Source organism: Phoxinus phoxinus, assembly GCF_949152265.1.
Source record: "Phoxinus phoxinus genome assembly, chromosome: 23".
In the NCBI taxonomy this organism is placed as follows: Eukaryota; Metazoa; Chordata; class Actinopteri; order Cypriniformes; family Leuciscidae; genus Phoxinus; species Phoxinus phoxinus.
In genome coordinates this window covers 8,114,375-8,128,913 of record NC_136898.1, presented here as the reverse complement: position 1 = coordinate 8,128,913, position 14,539 = coordinate 8,114,375, and the positions used below count along the sequence as shown (strand labels likewise).

The following is a 14,539-nucleotide window of genomic DNA, read 5'->3' as shown; positions in this document are numbered from 1 at the left end:
CCTAGTGGAGAACTTGGCATAAGCAAAGTGTAATGAACTTCTGTCTGTTCATCAGATGAAGCACCAACATTCATTTCTGCTTAAAATCAGTCTTGTGTACATCCATGACCCTGCTCGTTTTAACACTCTTGTAGCTCGTGTGATAAACGTTGGTCACCAACATACCAATGCCCACCATATCCTACATAGATTCACATTTCAGCTAATTATTAAAATAATGAAAAAGCAATACAAAAAAGGAATGGTTATTATAGATTTTTGTAACGGTAAAACTCTCCTGCCAAATCAAAATAACAATCGGTATATGTGTATATATATAAATATATATTTTAAAAAATATATATATACACACACACACACACACGTACACAGGCCCTAAAAAATATATTTGGACACTTTTGACACGTAAGCAACACTTCACAAATGTATGCATTTTATTTAATCGCAAAAAAAGTTGCATATATATATATATAAATATATAGAAACACATACAGTATGTGTATATGTATGTTATAAAGTCAAGTGTAGTTAATTTCCCAAATTTCCACAATCAGAAAGTGTCCAAATACTTTTTGTTTTGTTTGAATAGCATGCTAATACAAAATTTCTTTAAAATAAATGCATTTAGTTTGATATTTTCTTATATAATGCAATTAAATTCTTACACTTTTTAGTGTATCTTAAGTGTTCGTATATTTGCTGGGGCCACTGTACATACAGTATACAGACACAAACACACAAAATCCTTGGTTGGGCGTTGAATATGCAGGCTCTACATCTTAGTCTCGCTGTCTGGTGGTTTCTCATTCTCATAGTCGTTCTCCTGAGGGATCTTCTGATAAGGTTTCTTCACTTCGTTCTCCTCCAGCACAGAGCTCCCCAACTCCACATCACCGCCCTGAAGCTCATCTTTGGACAGGAACTCTATAATTCCAGCTCCTATAGAATCTCCCAGGACGTTAGTCGTTGTGCGCAGTCGATCCCTGTAAGTGCAACAGAAAGTGAGTAAAACAGGAAATGAAGAATCCATTTATTTACCTGTATATTTCACCCAAAAAAAAAATCAGCGATACTTGATTGGTTGTCAAAAAGTTTTCTACTTTCACCTCAGTTTTTATCCTAGTTTAAATAGAAGCACTTTTAGCTGTGTAACTTGTGGGAAAGGGGATCTATCTGGAATGATTAATTTGGCCAACCTAATTACGTTTCTATGTTAAAACCTATTGAATTACATGAAATGCATTGAAAAAATGGAGCAAGTCTAATGGGAACATATCAAAGTGTGTCACCTGGGTTGATAATGGAAAAAAAAAAAGACAGGGGTCCCAAATATGTGCCAAACGCAGTCATTTTAGCAGAAGATTTTGCCTTGTTTTGCAAAATACTTCAAATTAATATATTCTTTTGCATTGTTATTCCCTTTTTAAACCATATCAAATTGTGGTTCTAAAAGAGGTCACCCACAGCAACCAATCAACTGCAATGATGAGGGTGATGTCATCGGTCGGTAGTCCGACAGAGGTCAGCACAATAACAATCAGAAAGTGTCCAAATACTTTTGGTTTAGCTTGAATAGCGTGCAATTCTTACAATTTTTAGTGTTTCTTGAGTGTTCATATATTTTTTTGCATTGTTATTCCCTTTTTAAACCATATCAAATCACGACTCTATAAGAGGTCACTCACAGGAACCAATCAACTGCAATGATGAGGGTGATGTCATCGGTTGGGAGTCCGACAGAGGTCAGCACAATCACCATTGTGACCAGCCCAGCCTGGGGGATTCCTGCCGCCCCGATACTCGCAGCAGTGGCGGTGATGCTGCATCATTAAAAAAAAAGATCAATCATATGTAGAAAAGTGTGATATATATATAATTCTGTTTTCTTAATGAATTATTTGTATTTTATAATCCCACCTAATGGTAATGATCTGCCCAAAGTTCATCTCCATGTTGTTAACTTGGGCGATAAAGATGGCTGCCAGGGCTTCATACAGTGCCGTTCCATCCATGTTGATCGTGGCTCCAACGGGCAGCACGAATCGAGTCACGCGTTTGTCGACTTTATTGTTCTCCTCCAGGCATCTGAAGGTGACCGGAAGAGTGGCAGAGCTGGGGGATGGAAAATGTCAAAGTAAAACGATAGCTCAATATTCATGATTTGGGCAGCTTGACTTTGTCGGTCCTACCTGGAAGAGGTGCCGAGAGCCGTGATGAGGGCCTGCAGCAAACCCGTGATGAAGATGAAGGGGTTTTTCCGGGTGATGACGAAGTACAAAGTCGGTAGAATGATCATGCCGTGTATCATGAGGCCGATTATCACTGTTATCGTGTACATGCCGAGTTGACCGCCCATCTCAGTGATGTCATCCATCTCCACGATTTTCCCAGCAATCAGAAAGAGGATACCAATAGGTGCGTACCTGGGAACAGGATATGGAGTTTAAAGACACGGTGCACTCATTTACCTCCATTCTCAGTCACAAAAGTAAACTACCAAATTATAACGGTGGAAAGAAAACAGATTAAGGATCAGGGATGGATCTGCATCCAGAAGCATCACTTGTTAATAAGGTTTCCTAAAATGTCAATGAGTTAAACATGCAGATGAAAAGGAGGTCATGAAACAGGGTCACAAAAAATTAGAGCACAGGGCACATTTCTGTCCAGACAAAGAGAATCATCTAATTCTACAGTAAGGTGAAGGTTATTATGAGGCGTTTTTGTTATGAATTATGATCAGTCTTAGTGTAAGTTACTTGCATTACAAGCCACAAAGTTAATCTTGAGGCTGATTTTTGTTAGGCCTCCTAATAAGCTACTCTTTCAATAAAACAGTAATAAAAATGTGAAATATTATTTTAAAAATTATATTTTAAAATGTAATTTATTCCTTTGACAGAAACAAATTAATATTCAGCATCATTACTCCAGTCTTTAGTTTCACATGATCCTTCAGAAATCATTCTTCATGCTGATTTGCTGCTCAATAAATATTTCTCATATTTCTCATTATGATCAATGTTGAAAACATTGTTATGCTGCTTAATATTTTTGTGGAAACAGTAATATATTTATTTTCTTTGATGAATATAAAGTAAAACAGTACAGCATTTATTTAAAATAAAAATCTTTTTTAACATTATAACTGTCTGAACAATAACTTTTGATCAATTTAATGCGCTTTTACTGAATAAAAGTGTTATTTTTTTAATAATAAAATGACTGATACCAAACTTTTGAATAATATAATATAATATTTTTAATTTTGGATTAAAGAGATTTAAAAAAATGTGATAAAGAATTAGCATGGCAGGATTATAAGTTAAATATAATGCTACCGGTTAAGAAACACTTGATAAAATGTTATGCTCCTTGTTGAGGTTTATTGTAAATTCATTAGTTTCAAATAAGGAACGGATATTGGAAAACCCATCCTAGGCTACATTAACACAGTTTTTAAATGAGTTTACTTTGTAAGCACGTTTTTCTCTCTCTCAAAAGTGTGTGTGTCTGGGACCACACTCACCACATAATAAAAGCAACAAGTCGCATGATGGCCTCGTTGAGGGAGTCGAAGAAGTCTCTGAGAGCCTGTCCCTGTTCCTTCATATTCCCAATCATCAAGCCGAAGCACATTGAAAACACCACCAGCCCGAGGGCATTAACCCCGTTGGTGGAGCCTGGGAGAGGAATCACTTCCTCTTGGGAAATCTCCTGGGTGGCGTTAGTTAGGTTGAATATTGAATCGTTCACGATCATCTTCACCTTAATGATCCTCTTGCCATATTGGGTCTTGAACTACAGGAGGAAAAAGAGAAGGAACTCGTTTTAAAAATCAGCCAGAATCAATCTGATTTCAATTTTATATGACAAGATCCTGTTCATATTATTTTAATTAAAAATGTTATTTTATTTTTTGATCTGGTTGACTACAGGGTGTCCCTGTGGAGTGTGTCCGGACAGACAGCGAGCCACTGTCAGGCTCTTCAGTGTTATTGTCTAGCCATTTCTGTCCCATTATATCTGTGGCACCATCACAGCTCTGCCAAAGCTCTCAGCCGGGCCAAGCACAGAAATCAAGCCAGACCAGAAAGCCAAGCCAGAAAAAAACTTTTTGATCCAAGAGTGATAAATTACAAGTTTCTGTCCTTTGAGCCTCATCAAGTCTTGATGATGAATTGATTTCCTGCTGAGCAGGGAAACATATTAGAACTTCGCCCCAAATTGTCTCCTGAGCAGTCTTTAATATTCAACATTTTTGGAAATACCTAATTGGCAATAAAGTGGTTAATAATAATTAGAAAACTAATTATAATAACCCAATAAAAAGCTTTTTCTACAGGAAAAAAATATCACATTTTCTGACAAGGTGCACCAACACAATAATTGTTTTTTTCACCCATCAAAAATATTTACATTTTAAATTAATATTTATTTCTTTAAAAAAAAAAATCCCAAAAATTTAGTTACATGAAAATGTAGTATTTCTATCTATATAATTTATAAAATAATTTATATCAATAATTTATATCAAATTGTTTAAATGTTAATTTAACATTAACATTAAAGAATGTTAAACATATTAAACATAACCTAGAAACAACATTAAAAGTCTAATCGATATGGAGCCAAATATTTATATTAATTAATATTGCAGTTATATTTTATGCTTTTATTTAGATGTTATTGTATCATTAATTATTTGTTTAGTTGTTGTTGTATATTAATTATCTACCTCTTTAGTATTCATTTAAATTACATTTTAATTAAAATTCAATTCAATCGCTTATGTTTTATTTGCGATAAAGATCATTTTAGGCAAGATTTCTAATATTTGTATTAATTTCATAATGCATGCAAACAGCTAATATATTATCATTGTTCATGATTATTGTTTATGATAAAACAGAACTGAGAAATTTTGAGTGATAGGATGAAGGGAAAACATTCATACCTGTTGAGTGCAGGCTTGAACCAGATTAGGTGGGAACATGTTTCTGCAAAACGTAATTCAGCATATGTGTTGAATAAAGTAATTGGTTAATATCAGTATTTTGGAGTAAATGATGGGCTACACCAGTCCCGTTACCTGATGAGGTCCAGGAAGGCATCAGCTGGGCTGATCTTCTCGATCTTCTGCTGTTTGGCGAATTCATCTTTTGAGCCTTTGCCCGGGTGGATAATCAGAACCATAAGGATGCCGATAAACACTGCGATGAATGTGGTGGTCATGTAGTATATCACTGCACGCATGCCCATCTTTCCAGAGGCACGACTGTCCAATGCTGCCATGCCTAGACAGAATAAATACGATTTTAGCATTTTATTCTATGAGAATGAATCCAAAATCACTTTTTAATAAATACATGGTTCCATGTACCATTCCTGCTGAAAAAAAAAAAAAAAAAAAAAAAAAAAAGAAAGACAGGTCTTGTACTAAGATTTTGATAAAAAAAACCCAACCAGAATTTGTACAGACATGAAAAATGGTGGTGGTGAAAAGTGAAAAAATCATGTTATAATCTTAATTTAGCTGAAAAGGACTATACCGTTTGACTTTAAAAGTCTTGGCATAAATAGAAATCTCAGCAGAAGTCAATTTGCTTAGGCAAGATGACTTTGACTTGCCAAAACAAATGAAGGTTAAAGAAGCCATTGTTTAGTCCTCTAGAAGTCTTTTAAGTTTAGCCTCTCAGTTCACAAATTCCTCTGTTCACACTCTGTGTCTCTCGACCATGCTTCTCTCTCTCTCTTAAATGGCATTTGCTCATCTCTGTCTGTCCTGGACAGGGCTGGGAAATTCCTCCACCGGCCTGTGTGTCAGCGGTCATGCCACCCTCTCTATGTCTCCAGGGCAACAGCAAACAGTCTCCCAATGCACTTGTATCAGACTAAAGAAATGACTCATGTTGTGCAGCTACAAAGAAGTGAATAAATAAAATGGCACCCTCTTAGACCCAGGTGTGGCACAATTACCAAATAAAATGCCCAACAAATAATTTAATTAAAATAAAACAAATTATAACAATATTATTCATAATAATGTAATAACTTAATTTAAATAATAATAATAATATTTATTAGTAGTAGTTATTATTTAAACATTATTTTATTATTATTTAAATTAAATTATTATTATTATTAAAAAATATATATTATTTAAATTGTCTACAAACCAGAAAATAGAGTCCAGCATAATGTCATGTTTTCTTTATTGTTGTTCTATAAACTTCCCCCGGTTTCACAGACAATGTTTAAGTTTAGTCTCAGACTAAAATACATGTTTAAGCTGTTATAACTGAAAGCAACAGGCATATCTTAAAATATGTCAATGCCATTGTTTTGTCTTAAGATGCACACCAGTAATGTTTTTTTCTAAGGCATGTTTATAAAAGCTACTTAAATATCCCAATTGAACTAAGGCCTAATCCTGGCTTAACCTAAACTCTGTTTGTGAAACCGGGCCTTTACATTTTTTTCTGTCACTGATTCTCTTACATATACAGTGACTTGAATTCCATGGCCCTTTAATTACCGAGCTGTTTTTTTCTCTGTGTTGGCATTAATTGGCCAGTAATTTCCTCCCTCTCCATGCCTCTTTTAATCCCTTTTCTCTTTCACATCCTATAGAATTACTTCAAAAGTCCAGCCACTCCCACAAATCCAAATTCACATCGTTCTCATGTTCTCATTCTATTAATGTCCTTGCTTTACTATGTCCTTACTTCACTGATTTGCCCTTTTCCTTATAACCAGGTCTGTCAGTAAAATTCACAGCGCCTGGGACAACATTTTTTATGGGTAGGTCCCATCAGCTCAGACCCAATGAGAAGCTGATGAGGATCTTCCTACCACCCCATTTTCACTTGTATACTTTTCATATGTTTAACAGACAAGGCTTAAGCTAGTCCCAGACCATAATGCATGTTTGAGCTGTTTTAACTGAAAGCAACATGCACTGACATATCCTAAAATATGTCAGTGCCATTGTTTGGTCTCAAGATGCACGTTTATAAAAGCTACTTAAATACCCTAATTAAACTAAGTCCAAGCCCTGTCTGTGAAACCAGGCCTAAGAGTTCGAACTTAAACTTCCTGTTTTTGTATGAAGCATTTTTATTTTAGATCATCGCTGTAACATTTGATTCAAAACCTGAGGTCTAACTGTTGCATGTCTGGTAAAAAAAAAATTCCAAAGAATAAAACATCATACCTGTAATCAAACTTGAGATTAGAAGGGGAAGCACTAGCATCTGCAGCATACGCATCAATAGTTCACCAGGAAAGGAGAAATACTTCACTTCCCTGTATGACATCTTATATGGCCTCAGGGCAAATCCCAACGCGATACCTGAATAAAGCATACAAAACAATTCAGATACACATCTGTCAAAACCCCTTTTCTGTCATGTATGAAAAGTCATCCATTGTCAAAAGGCATCTAAACTTCACTGCAAACTGGTGGCGTGATATGGTGGTTAAAGATCTTGAGTGGTAACCGTTAGGTTGTAGATGTGTCATTGAGCAAGGAACTAACTTCAGTTTATATGGCTTCTTTATGGTTAGAACAAACTTTCACACTATAAATGAATGTCATTTCAGGTGCACTGACCAAAGACCACAGCTCCAACGGTGAACAGCACAAAAGCATTTCTTCTCAGAAAGGACTTGACGTCATCTTTACTGATGTCTTCGACTTTCTTCCTCGCCTTTTGGGAACGCAGTTGCATTCTCTCACGGAACTGCTGCACGTGACTGCGCGGCCGCGGCTTCTCCCCAGTGGTTTTGGTCATGCTGGCGGTGTCACTCAACGCACTGAGATCAAGCTAGCTGGGCTGAACCGGTGACCCAAAACAGACCCTACACTAAAAAGAAAAGAGAATGAGACAAACTCTAGCACACCCACTGCTCTAAATCCAAAAGTTAAAATGGGAAAGAATATATGTAAATATATGATATGCAATTAAATTTCTTGTAAATGAAAGCTTTTTATCAATGCAATAAAATAAAACAAAGTAAATAAATAAACTACATATATACAGTAGTTCTTATGCATTATATATACTATTAAATACAAATGCAATGTATATTAAATATTACATTTTAAGTAAATGAAAGGTTTTTTATTTTAGAGATAAAAACATAAATTTCCTCCATCATAGTTGTTTGATCTTGTAGCTTGCAGTTGAGGTTCATCAATTCACAGTGAACCGTATGAACATCTCTGTGTATTTAAATGGTACAGGATATATATGTCAATTTGCATTAAATATTTTAGCCACAGATAACTTATTGTCTAATTATTTTCCAGGCAAATGCTCCTCAGGCCATAAAAAAACTTAGCTAGCTACAAGTAGCTGGGTGAATAAGAGCTGCTTACCTGCTTCCAGTGAGCTCTGGTGCTGAGAGATGCCCTGAGTGATCCAGTCTGTGCTGGGAATTTAATAACCTTCCACCAGTAAGAAGCTCCTGATACTCAGGATCTCAAAGGGGGAGGAGCTTGCAAACTCCAAATAGGAGATGCTCAAGACAATTTAAAGGGGGGCCCAGTTGTGGTACATGATGGAATGGCAGGAGGGGTTGCTTGGTTCTCACATGAAACATACGAGAGAGAGAAAAAAAAGAAGTTCTGCTTCAAAAGCAAATGCTGTCTGCTGCTTTCCAAGCTTTCCTTGAGAAGACACATCAGGTGAACCTTAGTTCTGTTTCTGTGGCATTCAACTATACGAGATCAAAACTCACATCGTGTTTCACATTTCATCCTGAGAGACGACTTCAATGGCTGAGAACGAACACGTTAAATGAGTTAGAAGGGGAAGAAAAAACACTTGACTCTCGGCAGGTCTTTGAGCTATTCAGATGACACTCGTGATGGGACTTCCTGCGGGGTGAGAGTTGTTTCACACAATCACCTCTCCCACAGGCCTGACAAACAGAACTTCCTTCATTCAATTTGTGAACCGTTCCCGTCGTCCCGTGGGATGACGTCACCCTGTGTAATTTACATATTCAGTGATTTAACCCAATTAAAGGGTTTATGCGTCGTGCATACAAAAATTACGACAGGCGACAAATTATTTTGGACATATTTTATTTTATTTTGTTTGACACATTAAAACATTTTTGAACTGCTTTATTTTATTAGTAGGCTAACTATTATATTTTAATATATTTACAAATATAATTTAGTCTTGTGGTGGCAATTAAAGCTGCATTTTCAGAAGCCATTACTCAGAAATAATTTCACTCAGAAATTATTCTATTATGCTTATTTGATGCTTAAGAAACATTTCTTATTGTTCTCAATGTTAAAAACAGTGAATATTATTATGGAAACCTGACACATTTTCTTCAGGATTCTATGATTAGATAGTCCATAAGAACAGCATTTATTTTAACTATACTTTTTGGTTGCATTCTAAATGTTACATTGATTTAATGCATCCTTGTTTAAATAAAATAAATATATATATTTTTTAAAAATCTTAATGTTCCCAAACTATAGCTTTCATAGCGGTTGCAATGTTAAGTATTTTAGCCGATCTCGATCTGGAATGTTGTATTGACCAGCAGCATCCAGAAGTGCAACTATCCATTTTATAATGGCATTTTTATGTGACTGCTCAATGATACAGAGGCATATGAAGGTTTTACACGTTTCTTCACAGATATGGTCTCTTCATGCCTGAGTTCAGAGGAGTGCACATAAATGATGTTATGATGTAGGTCTCTGTCTTTCTCAGAATGAGTTTGTCCTCTTCACTGGGCTCTTGGAATGTCTCAGCTTTTGCCTGGCCTTTGTGAGAGTAATCATAAACAGTGCTCGCCTTGAATGTGTAATTTGGACCAAACACTTCCAGTAACCCCCCTCTCTGATCCCCATCACCCTCCCGTTCTCTCTCTCTCTCTCTTCCCAGTCGACAAAGAGATGTAGCACAAAAGAAGCATTCAGCCTTTCTGATTACAGTTTTGAGGGAGAGTATTTGAAGACTCTTAGTTTTTGGGGTAGCAGGGCAGTTAGGGGAGCGCACTGGGTTCCCTGAACTTGTTGAGTCTGAGGGTTTGGATGGAGTAGAGCCCCAGCGCCTAAAATGATCAGTTTTACAGTCCATATGAAACATCTTAACATCTAATATCACTTGTTTCATGCACATTTACTCTTGACCTTCAACCATCAGTCATGTAGCCTAACTAGGACAAGCATAAGGCCCGTTCACACAAAGGACGATAATTATAAACAATAATTATAAAGATATAGTTCTAAAAATCGTTTTAAATATAATAGAATGGCAGAGTCCTCACACCACAAATATAACGATACTGGCAAAGAGATTAGATATCGCTGGAATCAAAAAGGCCTATACATAGTTGCCTCATCTAGCGACTGTTTCTATGGGCTGCGATATGTCATCCGCCATATTTGAACAGTCAAAGTGGGTCCGTGAACACTCTAGAATGTGCATCAAGTTTTGGTTCCATTTTAGTTTCCCCAAAGAACCTTTCTGTGATCAGATCTTTAAAAAATGAATCACCTTAGTCTGAAGAACATATTAATATTTCAACAAACCTTTTTCCACTATAAAGAACCTTTTGTGTAATGGAATGTTTCCATGGATGTCAAAGGTTCTTGGACCATCAATGCCAATAAAGAACCTTTATTTTTTAGAGTGTGTCTGGAGTTCTCACTTATGTTTCAATTAAGTATATCAGCTTTGTTCCAATTGTATCTGCTTATATTCTTTGGGAGAACTAAAACACACACAAATGACATTTGCACATTTGGCAGATGCTTTTATAGAGCGACTAAATGGATAAGGAATGGATAAATAAGGATAAATGGATAAATGGATAAGGATCCATTTCCTGGGAATCAAACCCAAGACCTTGGTGTTGGTGAGTTACAAGAAACAAAATTGGCATACAGTAACAGTATAGAGCTAGAAAATGAATGTGGTTGCATATTCCTCTGAAATACTCTGAACGAGGGATGTGTGAGACAATTCAATCTCACTTCTGTCTTGAAGAAACAAAACAAAATTCCTTTTTTGTTTTCTTTTTAAATATATATTGAGAAAAACCATTTTATCATTGCATCATTAGGCAAAAGACGTTTGATATAGTCTATACCAGATGTAAGATAAAAGTGTCAGGATGACAGAAGCAAGGGTTTTCCAGCACAGAGCTGCTGTTGGGTCTGGGAGATCAGGGACTTATAGAGAGCCACTGCGGTGAGCAAACTCAGTGAGTCTGCCGGCATCAATGGCTTATTATCACCCAGCAACCATTCAAGCCATTAGCAGAGATTCTGCTCATTCACCACACATTCAGCAGGTCCGCAGGGATGCCGCTTTGTGCAAAGAGGCTCTTTGGCCTCACAAAACAAAACATGATAGAAAAAACACGAGATGATCAAAATGGAAGCAGGAAGAGTATAATCCATATGTGTCACTGTGTCTTTATTTATGAGAGTTTTATGCAAAATGCTTGCTCAAAGAATTGGTTCCGTAAAAATGTGCTTACGGTTTTACACTCTATCCAATGCAAGTTAATATTTCGATATACACAGGTCCAAAAAATGTATAATTTTAAATTATACTTTCTATCTAACTGACAGATAACAAAATAATTTTAAAATAACATTTTCTACAATGTATTTTTTTTAAATGAAAATAATTTTAATACATATTAAGAAACTTTATTATATATATATATATATATATATATATATATGATTATACAAATCCAAATAATTTATACTTTTGCATAATAGCTATAAGCTTTAATGTGATAAAAAAGACAGTATAGTGTGTGTGTGTGTGTGTGTGTGTGTGTGTGTGTGTGTGTGTGTGTGTGTGTGTGTGTGTGTGTGTGTGTGTGTGTGTGTGTGTGTGTGTGTGTGTGTGTGTGTGTGTGTGTGTGTGTGTGTGTGTGTGTGTGTGTGTGTTTTGTTCTTAAATTTAATGAAATTAACTAAATTTCCTGGGCAGGGAATTTCCACGCCTGTAATTCTTGCACTGGTGAACTTGAGTGGACATTTCCCACTTCACGTGACCTCACTGTGACCATGAGCAATCACTCCCCCGTAACCATATTCACACCACTATTCAAAGAAGGAACATTCACTCTGAAAGCATTTTGCTGCTTGTTTCACTTACGGACATTGGGGGGGACCAGAATCAAAAGAAAACAATAGACACTTCCGAGTTCACACACTTGGGGAGTGGTTCATCGGATAGGGAGCAGACAGTCACAAAAGGGACTGAAGACGTTAATGGTATGGAGCACCGACCTTAATGAAGCTCGGATCTTAAAGGGAAAGTCCAGCCACAAATACAAATTCTGTCATCATTTACTCGCCCTCAAGTTGCTCCAAACTTGTGTGTTTCTTTCTTCTGTTGAACACAAAATAAGATATTTTGAAGAATGTCGGTAATCAAACAGGTTGTGGTAGCCAATGACTTCCATGGAAGAAAATACTATGGAAGTCGCATTGGCTACCATCAACTGTCTGATACCAACATTCTTCAAAATACTTTCTTTTTAATAAGAAAGAAACTCATACAGGTTTGGAACAGCAAAATTACTATCCCTTTAAGAGATTTTCTATTATTGTATAAAAAAAAAATTTCTTAAAATCCCTTTGCAAAACCACTTGTTCATCTCTGTTGTTTAGATTTAGAGTAGTAGGCCTATGCGATAATTTGGTTGATGTGAAAAGTTACTTTAAATGTAACTTTACATTAAGCTCTTAAAAGTTAGGCTATATTAAAGCTATAAGCTTTAATGTGATTTAAAAAAGAAAAACATTTCAAATGAAACGGAGGTTATTGTCTCCAAAAGAAAAGACTGTGAAATTTATATTTAATCATCAAGCTACGTATTTCACCAAAAGAAGTGTGGGCTTTTTTGAAGGGCCCAAATCCAGAGGGTTCCCTCCCATCACCCTCATGCTCTATTCTCCATCCCTAACACTCATTATTCTATACAAACTTGAAAGTTTGAATATGTGAGGACTGTTAACATGCAGAGAGGAGCAGCATTAGTATTCAGCTCAGCCGTAATGAGTTCAGAATGAGTAAACCCTCTTTCACAGCTGGTCTCCATGTTAGCAGAACTCATAATAATATGCTAACAAAAACTCTTCGTCTGATCCAAACGGAGATTCTGAGAGGAAGATGCGAGAAAGGCGGCAACGCAAAAAGTGCTGTCTGTTTCTAGTTTTGTTGTTGTCATGGTGATGCCACTTGCAATGTGGGAACAAATGGGTACAGTTGAGGAAAGACACAGGACGGTTTAGGGAAAAGTCTCCAACTAACAGGAATTCCTGCAGAGAGTTTTGAAGTGAATGCCAGAAACTCAGAAAGAATGAAACATGAACTGATTGAAGAGGAAAGCAGCACTGGAGAGTGAGACTTCTCTCTCCTTGCTTAAGCTATTTCCTGTTCTTAGCTGATTTAGTCTGGTCTTCCAGATGAAAAGTGCTCAAAACCCCTCTAAAACCATAAGATTTGGCAAAGTGCTATTATTTTTTTAACTTAAACTAGAACACAAAATCATTAGCCTACTTGAAATAAATTAAATACTATTATATAAATATGCTACTAAATTATTTACTGAAATAAAATATATATTTTTTTTAACTTTTTTTATTTCAGCTAGTTGCCAAGGCAACATTTCTCATTCTAGTTTAGTTTAAGTAGAAGTACTCACATAACTCGAATTAAACTACAAATCAAATTTAAAACTGAATAAAAACGAAATAAGCACAAAAAACGAATACACTAACAAAAAAAATAATACAAAAACTTAAAAATAAGAAATTAAAATGAAAACAATGTTTTTCTGAAAATAGATTGTATAAAAATAAATATTTAAAAAATATAAACAACAACATATGGTGACTGACACTTGTGATGTAGGCCTAGGCCTAACATTTTTTTGCTAAACATCCATTTCTTTAGCTAAACTAAATTATCTAATACAATTTAATTTCGTTGGCAATAAAATACATCACAAATTAGGAATAAAACTACAGACCGAAGTCAAACAAATGTGTTTTCACGCCACCATGTGGTCACAATGAGAACGTGTCATATTGACCTCAACGGTTCAAATTCCACATCGAGTTAAAGGGATAGTTCACCCAAAAATTAAAATTACCTCACCCCCATGTTGCTCCAAAACTATGAGTTTATTTCTTCTGCGGAACACAATTACCGTTGGTAATCAAACAGTTGATGGCAGCCACTGACTTCCATATTGTTATTTTGTTCTACTATAGAAAGTTACCGGCTAACGTTAGCGTACTAACTTACTGACAACAGTTTGTTTGTTACATTCTTTACTCGTTCTTTTGTTGTTGTTGTATTCAATAGAAGAAAGAAACTCATACAGGTTTTGAATTTGAGGGTGAACTTTCATTTTTGGCTGAAGTATCCCTAAATGTTCTCCTCTCTTCATATTGGTTCATTGTTGATATGTAGAAGAAACTGGGAAAAGATATCGACGGGTAAAATATAACGCTGTAACAAAATGG

At 35.8% G+C, this 14,539-nt stretch overlaps 1 protein-coding gene across 2 annotated transcripts; it reads right to left on the bottom strand.

Annotated features, from left to right (window-relative positions):
- Positions 1–418: 418 nt before the first annotated feature.
- slc1a3b (solute carrier family 1 member 3b) lies at positions 419–9,014 on the bottom strand. 2 transcript variants are annotated; one of them, XM_079600302.1, is made up of 11 exons: positions 8,746–8,962; positions 8,384–8,674; positions 7,616–7,868; positions 7,217–7,354; positions 5,093–5,297; positions 4,958–5,000; positions 3,530–3,801; positions 2,190–2,423; positions 1,918–2,112; positions 1,686–1,820; positions 518–983 (listed from the first exon to the last, which is right to left on the bottom strand). In XM_079600302.1, the coding sequence occupies exons 3-11, from the start codon at positions 7,794–7,796 to the stop codon at positions 773–775; spliced, it is 1,614 nt and encodes a 537-aa protein (XP_079456428.1). In that variant the 5' UTR covers positions 7,797–7,868; positions 8,384–8,674; positions 8,746–8,962; the 3' UTR covers positions 518–772. The 2 variants fall into 2 exon arrangements, with proteins under 2 accessions (XP_079456427.1, XP_079456428.1); XM_079600301.1 differs by having other exon boundaries at positions 419–983; positions 8,384–9,014.
- Between the last annotated feature and the right edge of the window lie 5,525 nt (positions 9,015–14,539).

What these genes read in the sequence shown, in the direction of transcription:
- slc1a3b (XM_079600301.1), bottom strand. Translation starts at nt 7,796, where the DNA reads ATGACCAAAACCACTGGGGAGAAGCCGCGGCCGCGCAGTCACGTGCAG. An exon ending in GCCTTCCTGGACCTCATCAG is followed by an intron (nt 5,001 to 5,092) that starts GTAACGGGACTG and finishes TACGTTTTGCAG; the next exon opens with AAACATGTTCCCACCTAATC. An exon ending in GCTCTCGGCACCTCTTCCAG is followed by an intron (nt 2,113 to 2,189) that starts GTAGGACCGACA and finishes TCCATCCCCCAG; the next exon opens with CTCTGCCACTCTTCCGGTCA.